At 40.0% G+C, this 18513-nt stretch overlaps 1 protein-coding gene across 2 annotated transcripts; it reads right to left on the bottom strand.

The window, feature by feature from the left end:
• On the bottom strand, positions 1-2504 carry LOC149602745 (glutamate-gated chloride channel-like). 2 transcript variants are annotated; one of them, XM_089860349.1, is made up of 7 exons: positions 2181-2504; positions 2041-2108; positions 1871-1933; positions 913-1148; positions 436-518; positions 203-346; positions 1-113 (listed from the first exon to the last, which is right to left on the bottom strand). In XM_089860349.1, the coding sequence occupies exons 2-7, from the start codon at positions 2041-2043 to the stop codon at positions 10-12; spliced, it is 633 nt and encodes a 210-aa protein (XP_089716475.1). In that variant the 5' UTR covers positions 2044-2108; positions 2181-2504; the 3' UTR covers positions 1-9. The 2 variants fall into 2 exon arrangements, with proteins under 2 accessions (XP_089716475.1, XP_089716476.1); XM_089860350.1 differs by lacking the exon at positions 1871-1933.
• Between the last annotated feature and the right edge of the window lie 16009 nt (positions 2505-18513).

Genomic DNA, 18513 nt, shown 5'->3' with positions numbered 1-18513 from the left:
ATTATATCATTAATTGGAAATATCGAACCTTGGAACGTAAGTGTTTACAATACTGGCCATTAACGATCTGACAAAGAGCACGTTTGCAACTAGCAGCTCCTTGGTGCCGAATTCTGAAAAAATAAACGCAAATCTCATAACAGTTAAATTTCCTTTAATTTCCGTGATTTTTCTGCTGAATAACTTGAACGATCTTACTTACGATACGATGAAATGTTGGTATTGAGAAAGATTATGTCAAAGTTAAGTGGCTTAATTTTGTTTTCGTAATGCACTCCGTTGAAAGATTTGAGTACCGTCGCGTGACTCCACCACCGAAGGCGAATTTCTGACTTGGTTGAGGCAACTATACATTTGAAAAAACAATAAATGTAGGCACAACGGCTGAAGAAACAGGATTCGGCGTACTAGGTAGGAAAACCGCGAAGCACTTACGAAGTCCGATTTCCAGTGAGCAGAACTGTTTATCCATTGGATATAGATGAAATTTCATACTACAGCTAACCGTCAGCATGTACCTGATTTTCAAATTTAAATAATTATTTTTCATTTAGAAAGGGCGAGGATGATTGGGGAAAAATGCGAAATCTGAGAGAAACAGGCGCGCTGTGGAACAGCTATGGTCCGGTGGGAAGCCAAAAAATTAGAGAGGAATACTCGGAAAAATGGCGGGGGTGGACATCCAATTAGGGAGAGTGCAAAATCTGAGAGAAATAGGCGCGCTAACTGCGGAACAGCTAAGGTCCGGTGGGACGCCAGAAAATGAGGGAGGAATACTCAGAAATATGGTGGGCGGTGGATGATGGGGGGAGGAAGCGAAATCCGAGAGATATAGGGGCGCGAAAGACTGAGCTTAACAGGCACAATAATCGAGGAAAGGGGAAGTGAAAGAAAGGACCAACAAGTTCTTACCGCCCTGTTCGAAAAGCTTGAAGGGTTGTTGTTAAATTAGTAAGTCCTGTGTAGGTATTTTTTAAAGTGTCCTCGTACAACCTTGATTTCTTTGCATTATGAAAAATTGTATCTGGCTTCCAAATGCACTTGTCTACGAATAAAGGGAGTATCTTGTGCCATCCTACTTGAGCCTTGGTAATGTTAATAGAATCGTCTGTCCATATCTCATTGAGTAATACTTGCAGTCCGAATTCCTGTTCGATGTGAAAAAGATAGAGATGGGCCGATACCGATCCCATATCGGTATCGGTACCGATATTCGGCCTTAACCGATATATCGGTATCGGTTAAAAATGAACCGATATTTCTACCCGATATTTTTTGAAGAAAATAAATACTTATGTTGAGAGTAGATGACGCCATAAGACCTAAACTCTGAGACAGCACAGTTTTTCATCTATTTTTGGATAACGTAACTAGTGTCTAAAATGGGGTTTTCGTATGATAAGCCAGTTTTATAGTTTCAAGTACCGAAATTGGATCGAGAATCATCAATAGAGATGGGCCGATACCGATACCATATCGGTATCGGTTTGATATCGGTTTAATCGAAGGATCGGGTAAAATATCGGTATCGGTACGTATCGGTTTCCCAAGTATCGGATCATATCGGTATCGGTTTAAACTGGTATCGGCCCATCTCTAGAAAAAGAACAATTCTAAACCTCAGAAACAAATGTTTATCTAGGCCTACATTTAAACTATAGACTGAAAATATGTGTTATTTGAGTAGTAAGAAAAGCCGGGAACATCTCGTTGTAACCAGGATTACGTGGATTTCTTCTACGTGGACTGAACTGGCGTCTTTCTTTTATCATTAATCTAAGGTTTACCCATATCAGCAAAGATGCAGCCAGTGCAATCAGCACAACCACGGAGGAAGTTTTCACTGTTCCAACAGCCATTTCTTATTTACCCTTTCAAATTTCCTTCTTAACGGATCACTTGACGTCTGACTCCTCCGATGTGCGCCGAGGTACTGGAGGTGGGTGCGCGTGAGATACAGAATCGACGGTGCCGTTCAAGTTACCTTCCCTCTTTTACTCTCGTTTCTCTACTACCCCCGTGATGTAGCCAGAATCTTACCATATTTTCTTCGGATATCTCGTAGACTGACGTGATGTATAATATTACTGTTACATTAATCGGCGATGCTAAATTAAAAGTATAATAAAATTAATATAATTGAAGATTTCCTAATTAACTGAAAGTGATTTAGTACTCACTGGATTGTGTATATTCTTCGTCATTAACACATATTTTTGGTTTTACTAATTTCCAGTCGATGACTTCCTTTTCCTGTTGACCCAAACTAAAAACAAATTATCGTTTATCTATTAGCATACAAAATTACTAAACTAAACTTTGAAACAATATGTTTTTACGTTAATTTCGCATAAAACAATCCTAAAAATGAAAAAATAATTAAATCTTGAATGATCATGGTGTTTCCAATGTGAAACCCCAATGAACAGTCTAATTTATCGCGAATAAACAAATTAATGTTTAAAACTATTATTATTAATCACAGGTAATAACACAACATAATATTAAACATACATAAAAATATAATTAATACTTTTGAACTTACAATGAAGGAATTTGCACGAAAATTCAAGATAACCTACGAGACAGTTTAATCGGGCCTTCGTCGAATTTGAATCGTTATTACTGATATACTATACCGAATGTTTCCCTTTTCATCCAACTAAATATATTTTATTCTGAGAGCGACATGGTAGGCCTAACAAGTTAAGTAATTCCCGTCGATAAATGCACTAAAATTCACGGAGAAGCGAGCTTGCTATTTGAACCGAAAATGCAATTTCCTGAAATTAGGTAATGATACGCGTCGTTGAATTTACGCGTGTACATTTATTTTTCCAATAAGAAATGTCAAGTTTTGTTCAAACGCACAGACATCAACACATTTTTACTTTTTCACGCCATCTATTGATGGATGAAAAAGTTGCGCATTTATACGAAACATTTACTACCCCTCTTTTACACCTATTTATCCCACATTTTAGCACGTTTCCCCCTATATTTTCCCTAGCCTTGAATGACGATTGTAAAGAAGATATTGAAGAAAACCTTACATTGTTGTATTCTACGGGAGGTTCAAATTTAAAAGATTATTGTAATGACTATAAGGAAAGAGACCCTCTGAAAAGTAGCAAATTTGTTGCTTTAACAACATAACAGGGAAGAAACTTGTTGTAGGAAATCATCTTTATGCCGGCTCCTAACAGCTGGAAATCATAGCTTGAGTAGTGATCGCCTACAAAAGGTGGCATGAAGGATTCATGAACATAATCCCGACACTAAAAACCTCGACAGAGAAGATCGCGTCACCAAAATTATGACGAAAAAGATCCCGACAGGTTATAAATCTCGACGGAAAAAAATCCCGACACCAAAAAGACTTTGTTAAGAAGTATTAGAGTTGGCAGTGGTTAAGAATACATTAAAATAAGTTCAATTTTAAGGTCAATGTTATGTGCAATGCTGCGTAAATAATCATCAATTGAAATGCTGCCGTATGAATTGTCAACGGTTTTGATTCGTTCGTTTTTTCCGGTAAACGTTACGTCCTTGAGGCTGTGCGTTCCCCGCCATGATCTGCTCCACATCTTACTTCATTCACGCTCTGCCCCTTCCCCAGTGCATCGATAAAGCGACAGTTTGTTGGGTGACTTGATCGATTCCAAATAGAGAAGCTGCATCATTGGTAGACCGTCATTCAGAGCATCGTACTGATTCCACGACCACGACAGTCTGGCTTTTGGTGCCTTCCACCCACCATATGTGCGAGAATCAGGACGTCCAATCCACGTTGCTCTCGAAATATTCTGTCAAGTCCACTGTAAGTTCAGCATTTGCTTGATGAAAATCCGTTTGCATCTATACACTGAATGCATCTTTCACGTCCTCAAGTAGAACAAACGCAAGAGCACCCAATTTGCGGTACGCGACAATTTGGTCTCGCCGATTTGGTCTTGGAACAAATTGGTCTAGGGACAAATTGGTCTAGGCACAAATTGGTCTAGGGACCAATTGGTTTCAGGACAACTGGGTCTCGAGACAATAGGGTCTTGGGGCAAATGGGTCTCGGGACGCTTTGGTCTCGAGACAAATTGGTCCCGGTACAATTTGGTCTCGAGATAAATTGGTCCCGGAACAATTGGGTCTCGGGACAAATTGGTCCCGGAACAATTGGGTCTCGGGACAAATTGGTCCCGGAACAATTGGGTCTCGGGGAAATTGGTCTCTGGACACGAAAGTGTCGTTTTAAAAAAAATATCACCCCTTCAGCATTTTTTAAACCAGCCAAATTAAACCGAACCAAACCAAACCTTACCTAACCTAACCTAACCTTTTTAAAAGCCCGCCTATAGCACGATCTATTTATTACCGAAAATAGAAATATTTTGGAAAATGTGGTAGCTAATTAATAGGAGAATATTTTGGAAAAGGTGGCAGCTAATTAATAGGAGAATATTTTGGAAAAGGTGGCAGCTAATTAATAGGAGAATATTTAGGAAAAGGTGGCAGCTAATTAATATGAGAATATTTTGGAAAAGGTGGCAACGAATTATTGGAACCATGGTTTTGGAAAAGGTGGCAACGAATTATTGGGACCATTGTTTTGGAAAAGGTGACAACTAATTAGGTAAACAAATAATCACGAGACCAAACCGTCACGAGACCAAATAATCACGATACCAAATGGTCCCGAGACCAAAAATTCACGAGACAAAATTGTACCGAGACTGTAAAATCACGAGGCCAAAAAATCACGAGACCAAAAAATCACGAGACCAAATAGTACCGAGACCAAAAAGTCCCGAGTCCAACAAATCACGGGACCAAAAAATCACGAGACCGAATGGTCCCAAGACCAAATCGGTGAGACCAATTAGTCCCGCGACCAAATCAGCGAGAACATTTTTGCTGTTCCGCCCAATTTGCGACTATGAAGAGCAAAATCTGGGTTGTCTTCATCAAGATACGCTGCCTTCAGCTTGGAAGTCTTTTGAATTCTTCTCCAGAGGCATTGCGTGAAATGAAAAAAGCAACCACGGGTCACGACATGTGGATAAGTTTCTTCAAACGCCTTGTGCATGGGGGTCTCGAAGTCACTCATTACAATTTGAGGTGATAGACTGGAATAGAGAATATTCAGCTGTCGAAGGGCTTCTATGTAGGTGGGTCTGTCTCTTTTGGGCATCAGGAAGTAAACCAACGGCACGATCGTTGCTGACGAGCAAGAATGGGAAAAATTTGAGAAAATAAGGGGGGAAAAATTTGAAGATACCGTCGACGAACCAATGTTGAGTTCCAGACAGCAACTCAAGAATGTGATCGGTCGCAAAAATCACTACGCTATTCGGTCGTCTTCCACTGTCGTACTGGAGAAACATCTGGTCACCCAGCGACTTCAAGTAAACACAAGTGATGTCAAAATCTTCCACACATGACGGCGGAGGTGGCGGAGCGTCCACTACATGCCTAGGACGTTGTGCGACTTTCTTCATGCCACTTATTGCAGGTATGGTCATACTAAAGGATGCAGGTATTTTTTGCGTTGGTCTTTCGGCCACTTGATGAGGTGTTTGTGCACTGCCTTCTCTAATACTAGGCCTTGCGATAGAAATAAAAGGGGGTGGCAGCTAGGATTTCACAAATGGCGCTAGATGTCGCTTTTCTGAGGTTTTAAACTGGCCGCAAATTCAAAACTATGGGAAATTGTTAGCAACGACGAAGTGTAATCTGCTAAGTTCGGCTCGAAAAAGAAAGCATACAACCGGACAATAAACCGGTTCATGATGCTGAACGGTTTCCGAGTTCGAAAAATACTAGTTTAAATTTGGTGTACGTTTTGGCACGTGTCAATGGCGTCTGCATGCAAATTTCAACCTTTAAAAAATCCTTATTTCCCACCCTGGTCCGCCATAAGCGAAAGACGTGACGTCATGCGAGACTGCGCAGTACGATTTTACTTTCGTCATCGCGAAAATTCGCCTCAGAAAAGAGCCATCTAACGGTTACTAAGCGCAAATTCAAAATGTCACATAAAAAATGCTTCTGTCGTACATTTCAAGGCCTAGTATTAGAGTTGGCAGTGGTTTGTGCATTGTCTGGATTTGATGCTGCTTCTTTGATTTGACCTCCCTATTACTCTTTTTCATAGATTTCGAAACAGGATTATGGGTTTTGGTGAGTTTACTACCCCAAATTTGCTGACAGCACGCTCAGTGCAAGAGGGACTTCTACGTTCAACACACCACCAGTAGATTGATTTATCTCTTTTCCTGTCAATTCAATAGTCGCAACCCTGATCCATAAGGAAGTCACCACCTTTTGGCCCACTGACTAGCTTGAGAGACATGATTGGGTTTGCATGGAAAAAGAGGTCTGCTCCAGATTTAAAGCCTTTTTATTGTTTTTTTTCAAGGAATTTATAAGTTGTTGGATTTTTTGACGAATTTTTATGAGGCCCTGCACAACTTTGACCTTCAGATTTAACCTCTTTCAATTTATATTAATAAAAAGAAAAACTGTTTTCGGTGTCGGGGTCTCTGCTGTTGAGATTCATAGCATCAGGATTCTGTCCAGACATCTTTCATGTATGTTTTGTTTTAATTAATAAAATAGTGATAGTGATAGTTATAATTATAATTAAACTTAAGTAATCTGATCTATTGCTAGTTTAACATCAAGATTATACGCTAGCTGGACGTTAACATGAGGGGACCTCAACCGTCTTTCTACCATATATCTGGGGACATTTGAGTATAAACACTTCGGTTTTGAATTAGTATCAAAACCTTTACGGTTACATCAAGTATTTCATGATATTTGTTAACACTCAAAAAATTTACAAGTGGGGACCCCTCGTTGTCATTTGAATAGACAATTGGGGTCGTTTAAACATATATTTTCCAATTTCATGTATGTCGTGTTTTAACTATTAAAATAGTGATAATTATAATGGAATTTTCGTAATCTGACCTATTGCTAGTTTAACATTAAGATTATACGCTAGTTACAGGTTTACATGTGGGGACCTTAACCGTCTTTCTACCATATATCTGGGGAAAGAAAAAGGCGATAAACTTCACAAATTCACTGTAAGCAAAACCTTACTCTTTCTATAATCATCGTTAAAAAAGTAAGTGAGAATCCATAAGCCAGAACGATGAAAGCCTCGGCGACGTTACCCATATCTAGTTGCATATAGTGTTCGTTTTCTTTTTTCTCAGTTTTGCTGGTCAAATATCTTCTAGCCAAATAAATTGTTTGTTCGTTTTCCATTGAAAATAGGCCACTCTCGTAGTATCTGATTGCCCTATATTTGTACAACACAAAAACGAATACAAGGTTGGCGTTATATAATAATTACTATTAGGCCCATAGTTTAATAAATTTTATAACTAACATAAGAAAATAGTATACAGCTATGTATATAATAATAGGGAGCGCTGTTTTATTTTCTTATGATACTACACAAAATGTCCAAGGAGGGCTGGGTTAAATATGAATTGTGGAAAGTCTACATTTATTTAAAAATCGTTTTTACAGGCGTTTGTATTTTTCTTCGCTGTTATAATATACACTTTTTCTAAAAAACGATGCTCTAATGCCTTTACTGAAAGAGCCCATCAGACTTGTTTATAAATTTTTTCCTATAAATTCCTAAAACGATCACCAGACACGTTCTCTCTGCTAACTGAATGCGTCGTTAAAGATACGCGTAAGGAGAGTTGCTATGGATTTCATGTTATAAATTTAGTTAATTCGTTATTATGTCTCTACCTAGTCTCCCTGCTTTAAATATTTTTTGGATTTTCTATATTTTGTGCAGAGCAGTCCGGGCTCACCTCATTTCAATGAGCCTGAGCGCGAATTGAGCGAGGCTCTTCAAAATAATGAATAAGCTCACGAGCCCGAGCCGAGCCTGAACGTTTATGAAAATTCTTTCTGAGGTTGAGCCCGGGCTTCACAAACAAAGTGACCCTGGAGCTTAGCCCAGATTTAATGATAAAATTAACGAGTACTTGCGCTGAGCCCTATCGCAAATTTTATGGCTTTCTTTAGCTCGAGGGAGGTGAATTCAAAACTATGAGCCCGCTCATTTTGAAAGCGCGTTCTCTATTTTGAGTCTGCGCTCAGCACCCACTTTAGTGCAAACGGAAACTAGTGTAACTCATTGGACTAAATTTTGAAGTTTTTTTATCCAAAAGAATTGCCAGTCATTTGGATAGTAAAAAATATCCGTTTTGCTTTTATCACTTAAAAATAACTATAAAATTATATTTATTTCAATATCTACTCTCCGGGAATGTGAGACCAAGCCCAATCTTAAGCTTACTAATTTGACTTAGCCCGAGCTCGAACTGAGCCCATCAGAACTATGTGAAAGAACCCGAGCCTGAGTTGAGCTCATTTATAAGAACTAACTGAGCTTGAGCTCACATTGAGCTCTAAGGAAACATTGTTTCAATTTTGAGCCCGAGGTGAGCTCGTTGTGAATTTCCATAAAGTAACGTGAGCTTAGCTGAGCCCAAGCGATGGTGAACAGGTATGAGTTTGTGTGTCGCTCATTTGCAACATTGCTTTTTTTTTGTATCAAGTAGTGCAGTGCCTCAGTTTTATATAAATAAGTGAATTGTAGCCGGCTTAGATTATGAATTTGAATCTACCATATGAAATATTTGTTATTTCTTACATGTCTTTGAAAAGTTGTAATTTACTATGCTTTAGATTCCTTCTGAATCCGAATGCGTACAACTCCTCGGATATATGAGAAGTAGGAAGGTATAGCTGAGCGCCTTTGGGGATACTTTTTCTAACTATTCTTGTTAATAAGGCAATAAAATCTTCTCCATCAAATATAACGCCAGAAGATATTCCCTTAAATACATTGATCAGTTCATCCATTTCTTCGATCACTTTTATTCGTTCCTTTTTGATTTGATTCCAATCATCTTGAAAGGCTGCATACTTTTCGTTCTTAGAAAATTCAATGAAAAATTACACCGAGCAAACTCAACGGAGAATAAGTTGAATGTTTAGTGCATTTATTATACTGAACCGGAGATAAATATCTGAACTCAAGATCTTATCAAATTCGATTTAACCTTTTGTTTAATTTCTGTGCGAATTCGGGTTAGTGATGAAGTAAACCCAATATAAATCCTTATAATAAAGACTTTTTTCAAGTCAAAGTTTTAGGCCTAAAACTAGTGTCCGATTTTAAAGGAAACGTTGATACTACTCGAAACATACATTAACGGAAATTGGATCCGCTTTCAAGAATAGGCAGAAACTGGGAGCTAATCCATCCTTGATGCTGACCCTGTGATAGCGATGATACCTTCAAATTCTTTTTTTGTTGTCAGAGTACAAAATGTGCACAAAACCACTCCCGTTGTGAGTCATTGCATCAGCTGCCTCTTACTTGGTGGACACTATGGTGGCGCTCGCGTTTATTGGTTATGTGGTATACCTGTGAGCCTATGCCATAAGTCACATGGCGATGACCCTTAACGTACGCCTGTTGCTGTAGCGATTGGATTTAGCTTTAATTATGCGTGCAATTTCAACTTGCACGCATAACAACTTGCACGCATAACTCCGTTGGTTAGAAATTTTTTCTAGCCTTTAGTATAGAGTCTTACTACTGCGCATTGGCCAAAGGATCCCTTAGTAACTCAACCTGAGAAGTAGATAAGGTAAACTGCGCTAACGACAGCTGGACTAGATGAGAAGGGCCAAAACATAAAAAATATAGTCTAATCTCTCCGAATTTGTGAGATGGTAGTCATTCGTTTGGATTGAGATGTGTAATACAGGGTCTGTGAACATGTTTTCGCTACCCTTTCAAGGGAAAATAGTAAAATTGAACTGTTGAAGTTCTACTGCCCAACGTGTTAGCTTTTGACGTTAAATTTCGCACCTTAGCTAACCATTGCAGAGCGCTGTTATCCGTAACTAGATTGAAGTTTACGCAATCTATATAATGTCTATATTTGTTACAAACATAAACAACAGAGAGGAGTTCACAGTCTGTAGCGTGATATCACGTTTCCAAATAAATCTCTTGGTTCTGTTTATTCAGGGTCAACTGATATAAGACACACTCATGACCGGTCAAGCTAGTGTCGGTTCGTAAAACAAAGGGCAAAGACTAATTTGAAAGACAAGCGTTGGTGGCTTCAATATACATGTCTTAATGGGATCGAAGCTTGCTTCAGGAGACGACTTAATTCTTGCGTTCTTGGTAGTTATGGTTAGGTTTTCATAATGGTGGATGTACCATGTAAGAGCAACGGCGGTTCCAAAAAACCAAAGCAAAGTAAAAAACTGCCGTTTTAAAAATAGGGATCACTGTTTTAGAACTGGCACGGTTCCCGAAAACGCAGTTTACATGTTACGACAGTTTTCTAAATAGCGATTTCCGTAAGCGCGGGTGCAAAAAATACCCAGTAGAGGTATACATTGTTTATCAATTTAGCTTTACTATATACTTACTAAATGCAACACATCGTAATGCCAAGATGTCAGGTCGAATGTCTTTTGGAGATATGGCCGAAAATTGAGCCCCCGTATTATTACATCAGGTAAAGTATAGAGGAAAATACAATGTGGAAGAGATCAGAGTAACACTTACCTTTGTGGAAAACCCCCAAAACCCCTGACGGACTACTTCACTGCAGTACATTTTCGAGCTCGTATACAGGGTGTGACATGTGTAATTGTATGCAAATGAGAACGTGCAACAAGTATCATAGTGAATATCGTTTAATGATACGCACTTTGAAACGTTAAAGACCTACGATTAAGCTTAGGAACTAAGGCATCACACTACAAATTAAAGGGCTGTTTGGTAAACTCATCAGCGTAAATGTTCGATGTGCCTACCGTCGTGGTGTAGGGGTTATCCCCCATTTCACCCAATTTAAAACACCCAATTCCCATTTACCCAAACCTCATTTAACCCAATTCCCAGTTCACCTATCCCAATTAACCCAATATTGCATACCCAAAAAGACTCAAATATAGTAGAATTTGATGGTTTTATTTATTTATTTTTTCATGACATAAGGGATACACTTCAAGTAAGTGTATAACCGCTCCAAAGAGGAAGATACGTCCGCGAAAGCAAACCAAACCTTGTCTAACATAACATAACAGTAATTTTTTGAAAAGGCATATTATTTGAGAAGTCAATGAAGCTAAACATCAATATTTTGGAAAAGGCGTACCATAGTTAAATGTTTTATAAAATATTGTTAACCTAACTTAACCAAACCAAACCTAGCCTAACATAACGTACATAACAGTAATTTTTTGAAAAGGCATATTATTCGAGAAGTCATTGAAGCTAAACATCAATATTTTGGAAAAGGCGTACCATAGTTAAATGATTTATAAAATATTACTAACCTAACTTAACCAAACCAAACCAAACCTAGCCTAACATAACATAACAGTAATTTTTTGAAAAGGCATATTATTTGAGAAGTCATTGAAGCTAAACATCAATATTTTGGAAAAGGCGTACCATAGTTAAATGATTTACAAAATATTACTAACTTAACTTAACCAACCCAAACCTAACCTAACATAGCAGTAATGTTTTGGAAAAGGCATATTATTTGAGAAGTCAATGAAGCTAAACATCAATATTTTGGAAAAGGAGAACCATAGTTGAATGTTTTATAAAATATTATTAACCTAACTTAACCAAACCAAACCTAGCCTAGCCTAACATAACATAACAGTAATGTTTTGAAAAGGCATATTATTTGAGAAGTCACTGAAGCTAAACATCAATATTTTGGAAAAGGCGTAACATAGTTAAATGATTTATAAAATATTACTAATCTAACCTAACCAAACCTAACCTACCTAACCCTAACTCAGAATAACGGGGGCATATTTTCCTTTCAAAGTTTTCAGCCATTCGACTTCCATATTTAATAAATTACACTGATCAACAGTCTTTTATATAATAATTTTAAAATATTGCTTTTTTAATGGAAAATACGAATTAATAAAACAGGTATGTTATTTGTGCCAAATTCCTGTGTTATCGCCTTTTGTGGCGAACGGGAATTGGGAGAAATACTTTTGGGTGAATCAGAAATATATGATTTGGGTTAAATTCTTCTGATTGGGACAAATGAGATTGGGTGATATGGGGACACCGGTGTGGGCACTCTTTAAGACGATTGTCCATGCCTTGTATTACGTTTTCTAGCATTTGAGAAGTGATTCGTTCAATTGCGCTTCGAATTCTGGCCTTCAAGTCGTCTACATTTAAAGGTTCTGTTGCATACACCTCCCCCTTAACATATCCCCATAAGAAGAAATCAAGTGGGGTTAGGTCAGGGGATCTTGCTGGCCACGGAATTGGTCCACCTCTACCGATCCAACGGCTTGGAAAGTGCTCAGTTAGCCATTGGCGAACATTGACCGCCCAATGTGGTGGCACACCATCCTGCTGGAACCACAGGTCCCGCATCACTGCTAATGGTAATGCGTCTATCGCATCACTAAATTCGTGGCGCAGGAAGTACAAATACCTGTCACCAGTAATGTTGTCCTCGAAGAAGAAAGGTCCGATGATTCTGTTCCCCAGAATGCCACACCAAACATTTATCTTCCATCGAATTTGATGGTAATGTTGCCGTAACCAGTATGGATTTCGTTGGGTCCAGTAATGTAAGTTATGTCGGTTTACCGTACCATCCCTGTGAAATGTCGCCTCATCAGAAAAAAGAACCTTTCTTAAGAACAATGGATCGGCTTCAATTAGCTCGCGCATGGTAAGACAGAAGTCTTGACGTCTTAGGTAGTCGTCGTCCGTTAAGGCTTGATGGAGGTGGATATGATAGGGCCGGTAGTGATGCCGATGTAAAATTGCAAGAACGGTTGAATGGGCCGGCTTAGACCAACCTCTTCTCCGACCGCTCTACTACTAGTATGAGGATTGGCTTCAAAACGTGCTAGAATGTCGACTTCCCTATCATGATTACCAATTATTCGGTCTCTTCTACGTTGACGGTCTTGCACGACAAAACTCCCGAAATCTCGTAGGTTGTCTCTAATGTTCGTGAAGGTTCTTCGAACCGGCCTTCGTCGGTGTGGGAAGCGTTCGGCATAAAGCAATGCCGCTTGTTGAACGTTACCGCGACATTCACCCAAAATAAACATCATGTCCAATTTTTCTCGGTTGGAGTAGGCTGCCATTCGTCTACGACACAGGACTTACAACGTTTATACGAACTAAGCTGCTAGTAACGACGCGTACGTTTGATTGAATAATGTGCCGAATTCTCAGTGCCGCGGATAATTCTGACCTTCGTAACCTCGTATGGATTCCTTATCTAAGTAGGCCAAAGCATAAGGTGAACCCTTATGCTTTGGCCTACTAAGGAATCACTCCTCAAATGCTAGAAAACGTAAAAAATGGACAATCGTCTTGAAGAGTGCCTGCACCACGACGGTAGGCACATCGAACATTTACGCTGATGGGTTTACCAAACAGCCCTTTGATTTGTAGTGTGATGCCTTAGTTCCTAAGCTTAATCGTAGGTCTTTAACGTGTCAAAGTGCGTATCATTAAACGATATTCACTATGATACTTGTTGCACGTTCTCATTTGCATACAATGACACATGTCACACCCTGTATACGAGCTCGAAAATGTACTGCAGTGAAGTAGTCCGTCAGGGGTTTGGGGGGATTTCCACAAAGGTAAGTGTTACTCTGATCTCTTCCACACTGTAGAACTGAGTTGTAGCGGGCATTAGATGCCAAAACCTCTCCCCCACAGCGGGTCATTTTTTTTAGTTTTTAATGTTTTGTTCGCAGCCTGGTAAAATGTAGTTTTGCTGGAAAACGAACCTTGCAGCACCCTCGAATTTTTCCAGGATACTCTCCCACTTGTGAGTGGGACTATCTAATGGGTAGGCAATGAGGACCGGGACTATCTAATGGGTAGGCAATGAGGACCGGGACTATCTAATGGGTAGGCAATGAGGACCCTCTTTACCTCCCTTTCTAGTTTCCCTCCATTGGACCGGTTATTTGGTGTTATCTGAACTACAAATATGTCAGATAACATTAGATTAGGATCTTTGAATCCTAATTTTGTCGGGTCAGGTTATGTTGGATGACTTCAAACCCAATTATGTTTTGGTTATTTGAGCCCCAATTAGGTCAGGTAAGGTGTAGTTAGGTTAGTTCATGGTTATTTGAAGTCCAGAAGCATTAGGTAGGTAAGGTTAGGTTTTATTATTTGAACCCTAATAGTATTGGATCAGGTAAGGTTAGTTATGGTATTGATGCAGCATTTGTTCTTAATAGGCTAGGCTGTACTTTGTAAGTGTTACAAATTGTTAAAAATACTGAGAAATTTATCGCCCAAAAACAGCAGCCTCTAATTCTAAAACAGCTCTTCCAGGAATTGTTTTTTACAGTGTACACCCACTTTCATTTACGTGAAGCGAAGCCTAAAAAGTTTATTTTCGTTTAGCATTATTGGTTCATATGGCTATCTAGAGTAGAAATTATCAGTGAGGCTGTTTCTAACACCACAAGTAGAATAATCTTACACCAAGTTCCTATGTAAGATTTTTTGCCGTAGCCTCTGTGTCTGAAAGTTCTGACGTGAAGCTTTTTAAAGTTCCCAACGGAGCTCGCGTGAATGGAAAGATAAAATTTCTAAAATATCGGCCACGACCGAGAACGAGCTTTTGAAGCAGCGCTCCACAGCGGTGGAGAGTGAAGTAAAACAGGCGGGGGAGTGCACGGTGTTTGCGTTTTTTAGTGGAATTTTTTTAGTGAGACCCAGCTTTCCGCGGCTGATGTTAGTTGGCGCCGAGAAAAAATGTTAGTAGAGAAAAACTTTGGGTGTTCAACTACCATTTACTCTACAGTAAATCCATTCGGTCTAGCCTTGGGATATCAAGTATTAGGAACACTCGAGATGAGACGTTCGTTAGAGATAACCTGACACACAATACCCTCATTCCTAGGCTGGAAAGCTATGTCCTTTTAGATCATCTCCTTTTGCTAACACCTATCTTGGTAGCAATTTTGAAAAATAAAGTTTCTGTATACAGTGTGGAAGAGATCAGAGTAACAGCTACCTTTGTGGAAAACCCTCAAAAACCCTGACGGACTACTTCACTGCAGTACATTTTCGAGCTCGTATACAGGGTGTGACATGTGTCATTGTATGCAAATGAGAACGTGCAACAAGTATCAAAGTGAATATCGTTTAATGATACGCACTTTGAAACGTTAAAGACCTACGATTAAGCTTGGGAACTAAGGCATCACACTACAAATTAAAGGGCTGTTTGGTAAACCCATCAGCGCAAATGTTCGATGTGCCTACCGTCGTGGTGAAGGCACTCTTCAAGACGATTGTCCATGCCTTGTATTAGGTTTTCTAGCATTTGAGGAGTGATTCGTTCAATTGCGCTTCGAATTCTGGCCAAGTCGTCTACATTTAAAGGTTCTGTTGCATAAACCTCCCCCTTAACATATCCCCATAAGAAGAAATCAAGTGGGGTTAGGTCAGGGGATCTTGCTGGCCACGGAATTGGTCCACCTCTACCGATCCAACGGTTTGGAAAGTGCTCAGTTAGCCATTGGCGAACATTGACCGCCCACCTAAATAAGGAATCACTCCTCAAATGCTAGAAAACGTAAAAAATGGACAATCGTCTTGAAGAGTGCCTACACCACGACGGTAGGCACATCGAACATTTACGCTGATGGGTTTACCAAACAGCCCTTTAAGCTAGATTCCCACTCGACGGAAAACACGACGGAAACCCGACAGAAAGGGGTTCGACTGAAAAATCTTTACGTTGAGCCCGACGGAATTACCGTTCGGCCGGGCGTAAGTTATGTTCTATTTTTTCGGTCGTGTTCGGCGTTACGCCGGTGTCTCAGCCAATGAAATTATCCCACCGACTTCGTCATAAATTTCAAGTGCGCACGCATACGCGAGATAGATTTTATAGCCGCCATTTTTTGTGGTTGACCAAGGCTTAGCTTAAACTTGCCACCAAGAAAGAAAATGAAACTAATGGAAGTAAAAAGAGATTAGATGTTAATAGGAAAGAATTTAGTGAGGAGGCTAGAAAATATCCCTTCTTGTACGATCGAAGCGACAAGGGGACAAAGATACCAATTCAGAGTGCGAATGAGATGTTGTGGAAACCATTCAAATCTGTCACGTGACCCAAAAATATCTACCGCCAAACTAAAAATTCAGTCGTAGTGTGAACGGTCTACCGCTGGACGCCGGCGTAAGTTAAAATTTCTACCGTCGGCTGCGTGATTTCCGCCGGGTTTTTTCGGTCGAGTGGAAATCTAGCTTTAATTTGTAGTGTGATGCCTTAGTTCCTAAGCTTAATCGTAGGTCTTTAACGTTTCAAAGTGCGTATCATTAAACGATATTCACTATGATACTTGTTGCACGTTCTCATTTGCATACAATGACACATGTCACACCCTGTATACGAGCTCGAAAATGTACTGCAGTGAAGTAGTCCGTCAGGGGTTTTGGGGGTTTTCCACAAAGGTAGGTGTTACTCTGATCTCTTCCACAGTATAAAATCTCGAAGGCGGATGTCAGTTGGCTTTAATTCCAACGCTTATAATCCAAAAATAGCTTGACCTTACTTCAATAGATGTTTTGAAGAGGTTGCTATAAAGTAAATGAACTTTAAGACCAGGTACTTGTAGAACGTCGTAAAAATTTTCCATTAGCCTTGGTTCTTTAGGCATAGCAAATTTTGATAAAACATCACATCCGAATGCGGAAGAAAGGAGACCGCTTTGAATAGAGAAAAGTAGCCATTGCAGACGTATTATGAAATCTTCAGGGCGACTTGTTTCTAATTCTGGAAGAAAGGTTTTTACATTTTTAATAACGATGGTAGCTTACTTAACATTATTTGGTCGACTTGATCAAATTTTAAGAGATGTGAACATATCAGTCTGATATGACCGAATCATATTAAATCGCACGGCTTTTAATCAAACTGGCACTACACAATTTCGAAAACCAAAATATTACCTTCCGTTCTCAGTAGAGGGGAAACTATCTTATATTGCCGGGAAGAGATATTTTGGTCTCACCGAACAGGTTTCGCAGATTTCGTATAATGACATATTAGTCTCTTGACAGTAAGTTCTTGGGACAAATTACTGAGCTCCAGCGTGATTCACAAAACTTTTGGTTCGAATATTTAAAGATTCGTGTGAAATATTGTTTTGTACGATTTGCGTTCGGAAGATTATTCGTACACCAGCCCAACTGTTTTATGGGTATATTTTACAGGGCCGGTAGGCCCTTGTAGATATGACTTGACAACCGTTTGTAATGTTAAACGAAAAATATTGTTATGAAATAATATTTTACTAGTAACTAAATGCATTCTTGTAATCATACTATATATTCTTGTAGCGCATTCTTGTAACCATACTATATATTCTTGTAAATAAACACGGGTCAGTCGTGGCTAGCTCAGGTTTTCCCCGTACTCCATAGGTCGACGCTCTAGCGAAGGACCAAACAAAGAGAGTCCACAGGGTATAAAAGGGGGACCCCGAGGTAGAAAGGCCAGTCTTGGCAGCTCCTTCTCGGGCGAACCACTACCAAGGACCCACGAAAAACTAGAGACGAGGCCTAAGTCTTGCCTAGATTTAGTAGGGGACCCCTTAGAGTACGGGAAGATACCGAGAAAAGGCTAAACTGCCCGCGTTAAACTAAAGAACCGTCTTTTTCCTCAACACGTGGTGGAGGCGCCGGGCATCGGAAAAAGCCCGCTACCGAACTGTACCGAAACCTAGACGCTGGAGTATACCGTACTAAACGCCGGACCAATGAACGCGGACTCTCGTAGGACCAATGTTTCAAGAGACGAACTTCCCGCGAAACGTATAAACCAGCGAGCCAGACGCAGTAACCGCCGGCAAAAAAGAAACTTGTACGCCCCCATAACCGACGCTGCCGGAAGCAGAGATCCTAAAGCCGCCCGTAAAGCAAACCAGCTCCTACGAAAACACAAAAAACTGAGAAACAAGTACTCCAAGCAAGCCGCCGCGTTAAACGAAGCAATTAGAACAAAGAGCCACCCGTCCCCAGCTGACTACGCGAAACTACGCGATATCGAAAGCCGAGTCTCCGGAGAAGAAAAATGGATTTTCTATTACCAGCAGGTTGAAAGAGGCGTCTTTTTTAAGCCCGCAACGTGGAAACCCCCGTCCAAGCCAGAAACTAATCAACGCCGTGACACCCGTAAACCGAGTTCCGAGGTCGAGAACGTCACCTACCGCGACTCGCGAGCCGAGGGCCAGAAAACCACCCACCCCAATTCGCAAGCAATCGAAGACGGCTTTAACAAAATTTTCTCCCTCTTCGAGTAACACTCATTCTGGATAAACCACTTCAGAGGTTCGCGCCAATCACCCGAAGCCAAAAGCCGAATCACTTACACCCCGAACTCTCTAGTGAACGAGAAC

The sequence above is a fragment of the Phalangium opilio genome, unplaced genomic scaffold (assembly GCF_054372755.1).
Source record: "Phalangium opilio isolate 3A_F unplaced genomic scaffold, DU_Popi_V2 ptg000352l_1, whole genome shotgun sequence".
NCBI classification, from domain to species: Eukaryota; Metazoa; Arthropoda; class Arachnida; order Opiliones; family Phalangiidae; genus Phalangium; species Phalangium opilio.
Note: the sequence above shows the minus strand (reverse complement) of the source record. Positions and strands in the feature narration are given on the sequence as shown.

Excerpts from the sequence above, each read along its gene's own strand:
- LOC149602745 (XM_089860349.1), bottom strand. Across the intron at positions 1,149-1,870 it reads TAAGAAGGAAATTTGAAAGG|GAATTCGGACTGCAAGTATT; the intron begins GTAAATAAGAAA and ends CACATCGAACAG. Across the intron at positions 114-202 it reads TACCAACATTTCATCGTATC|AATTCGGCACCAAGGAGCTG; the intron begins GTAAGTAAGATC and ends TTATTTTTTCAG.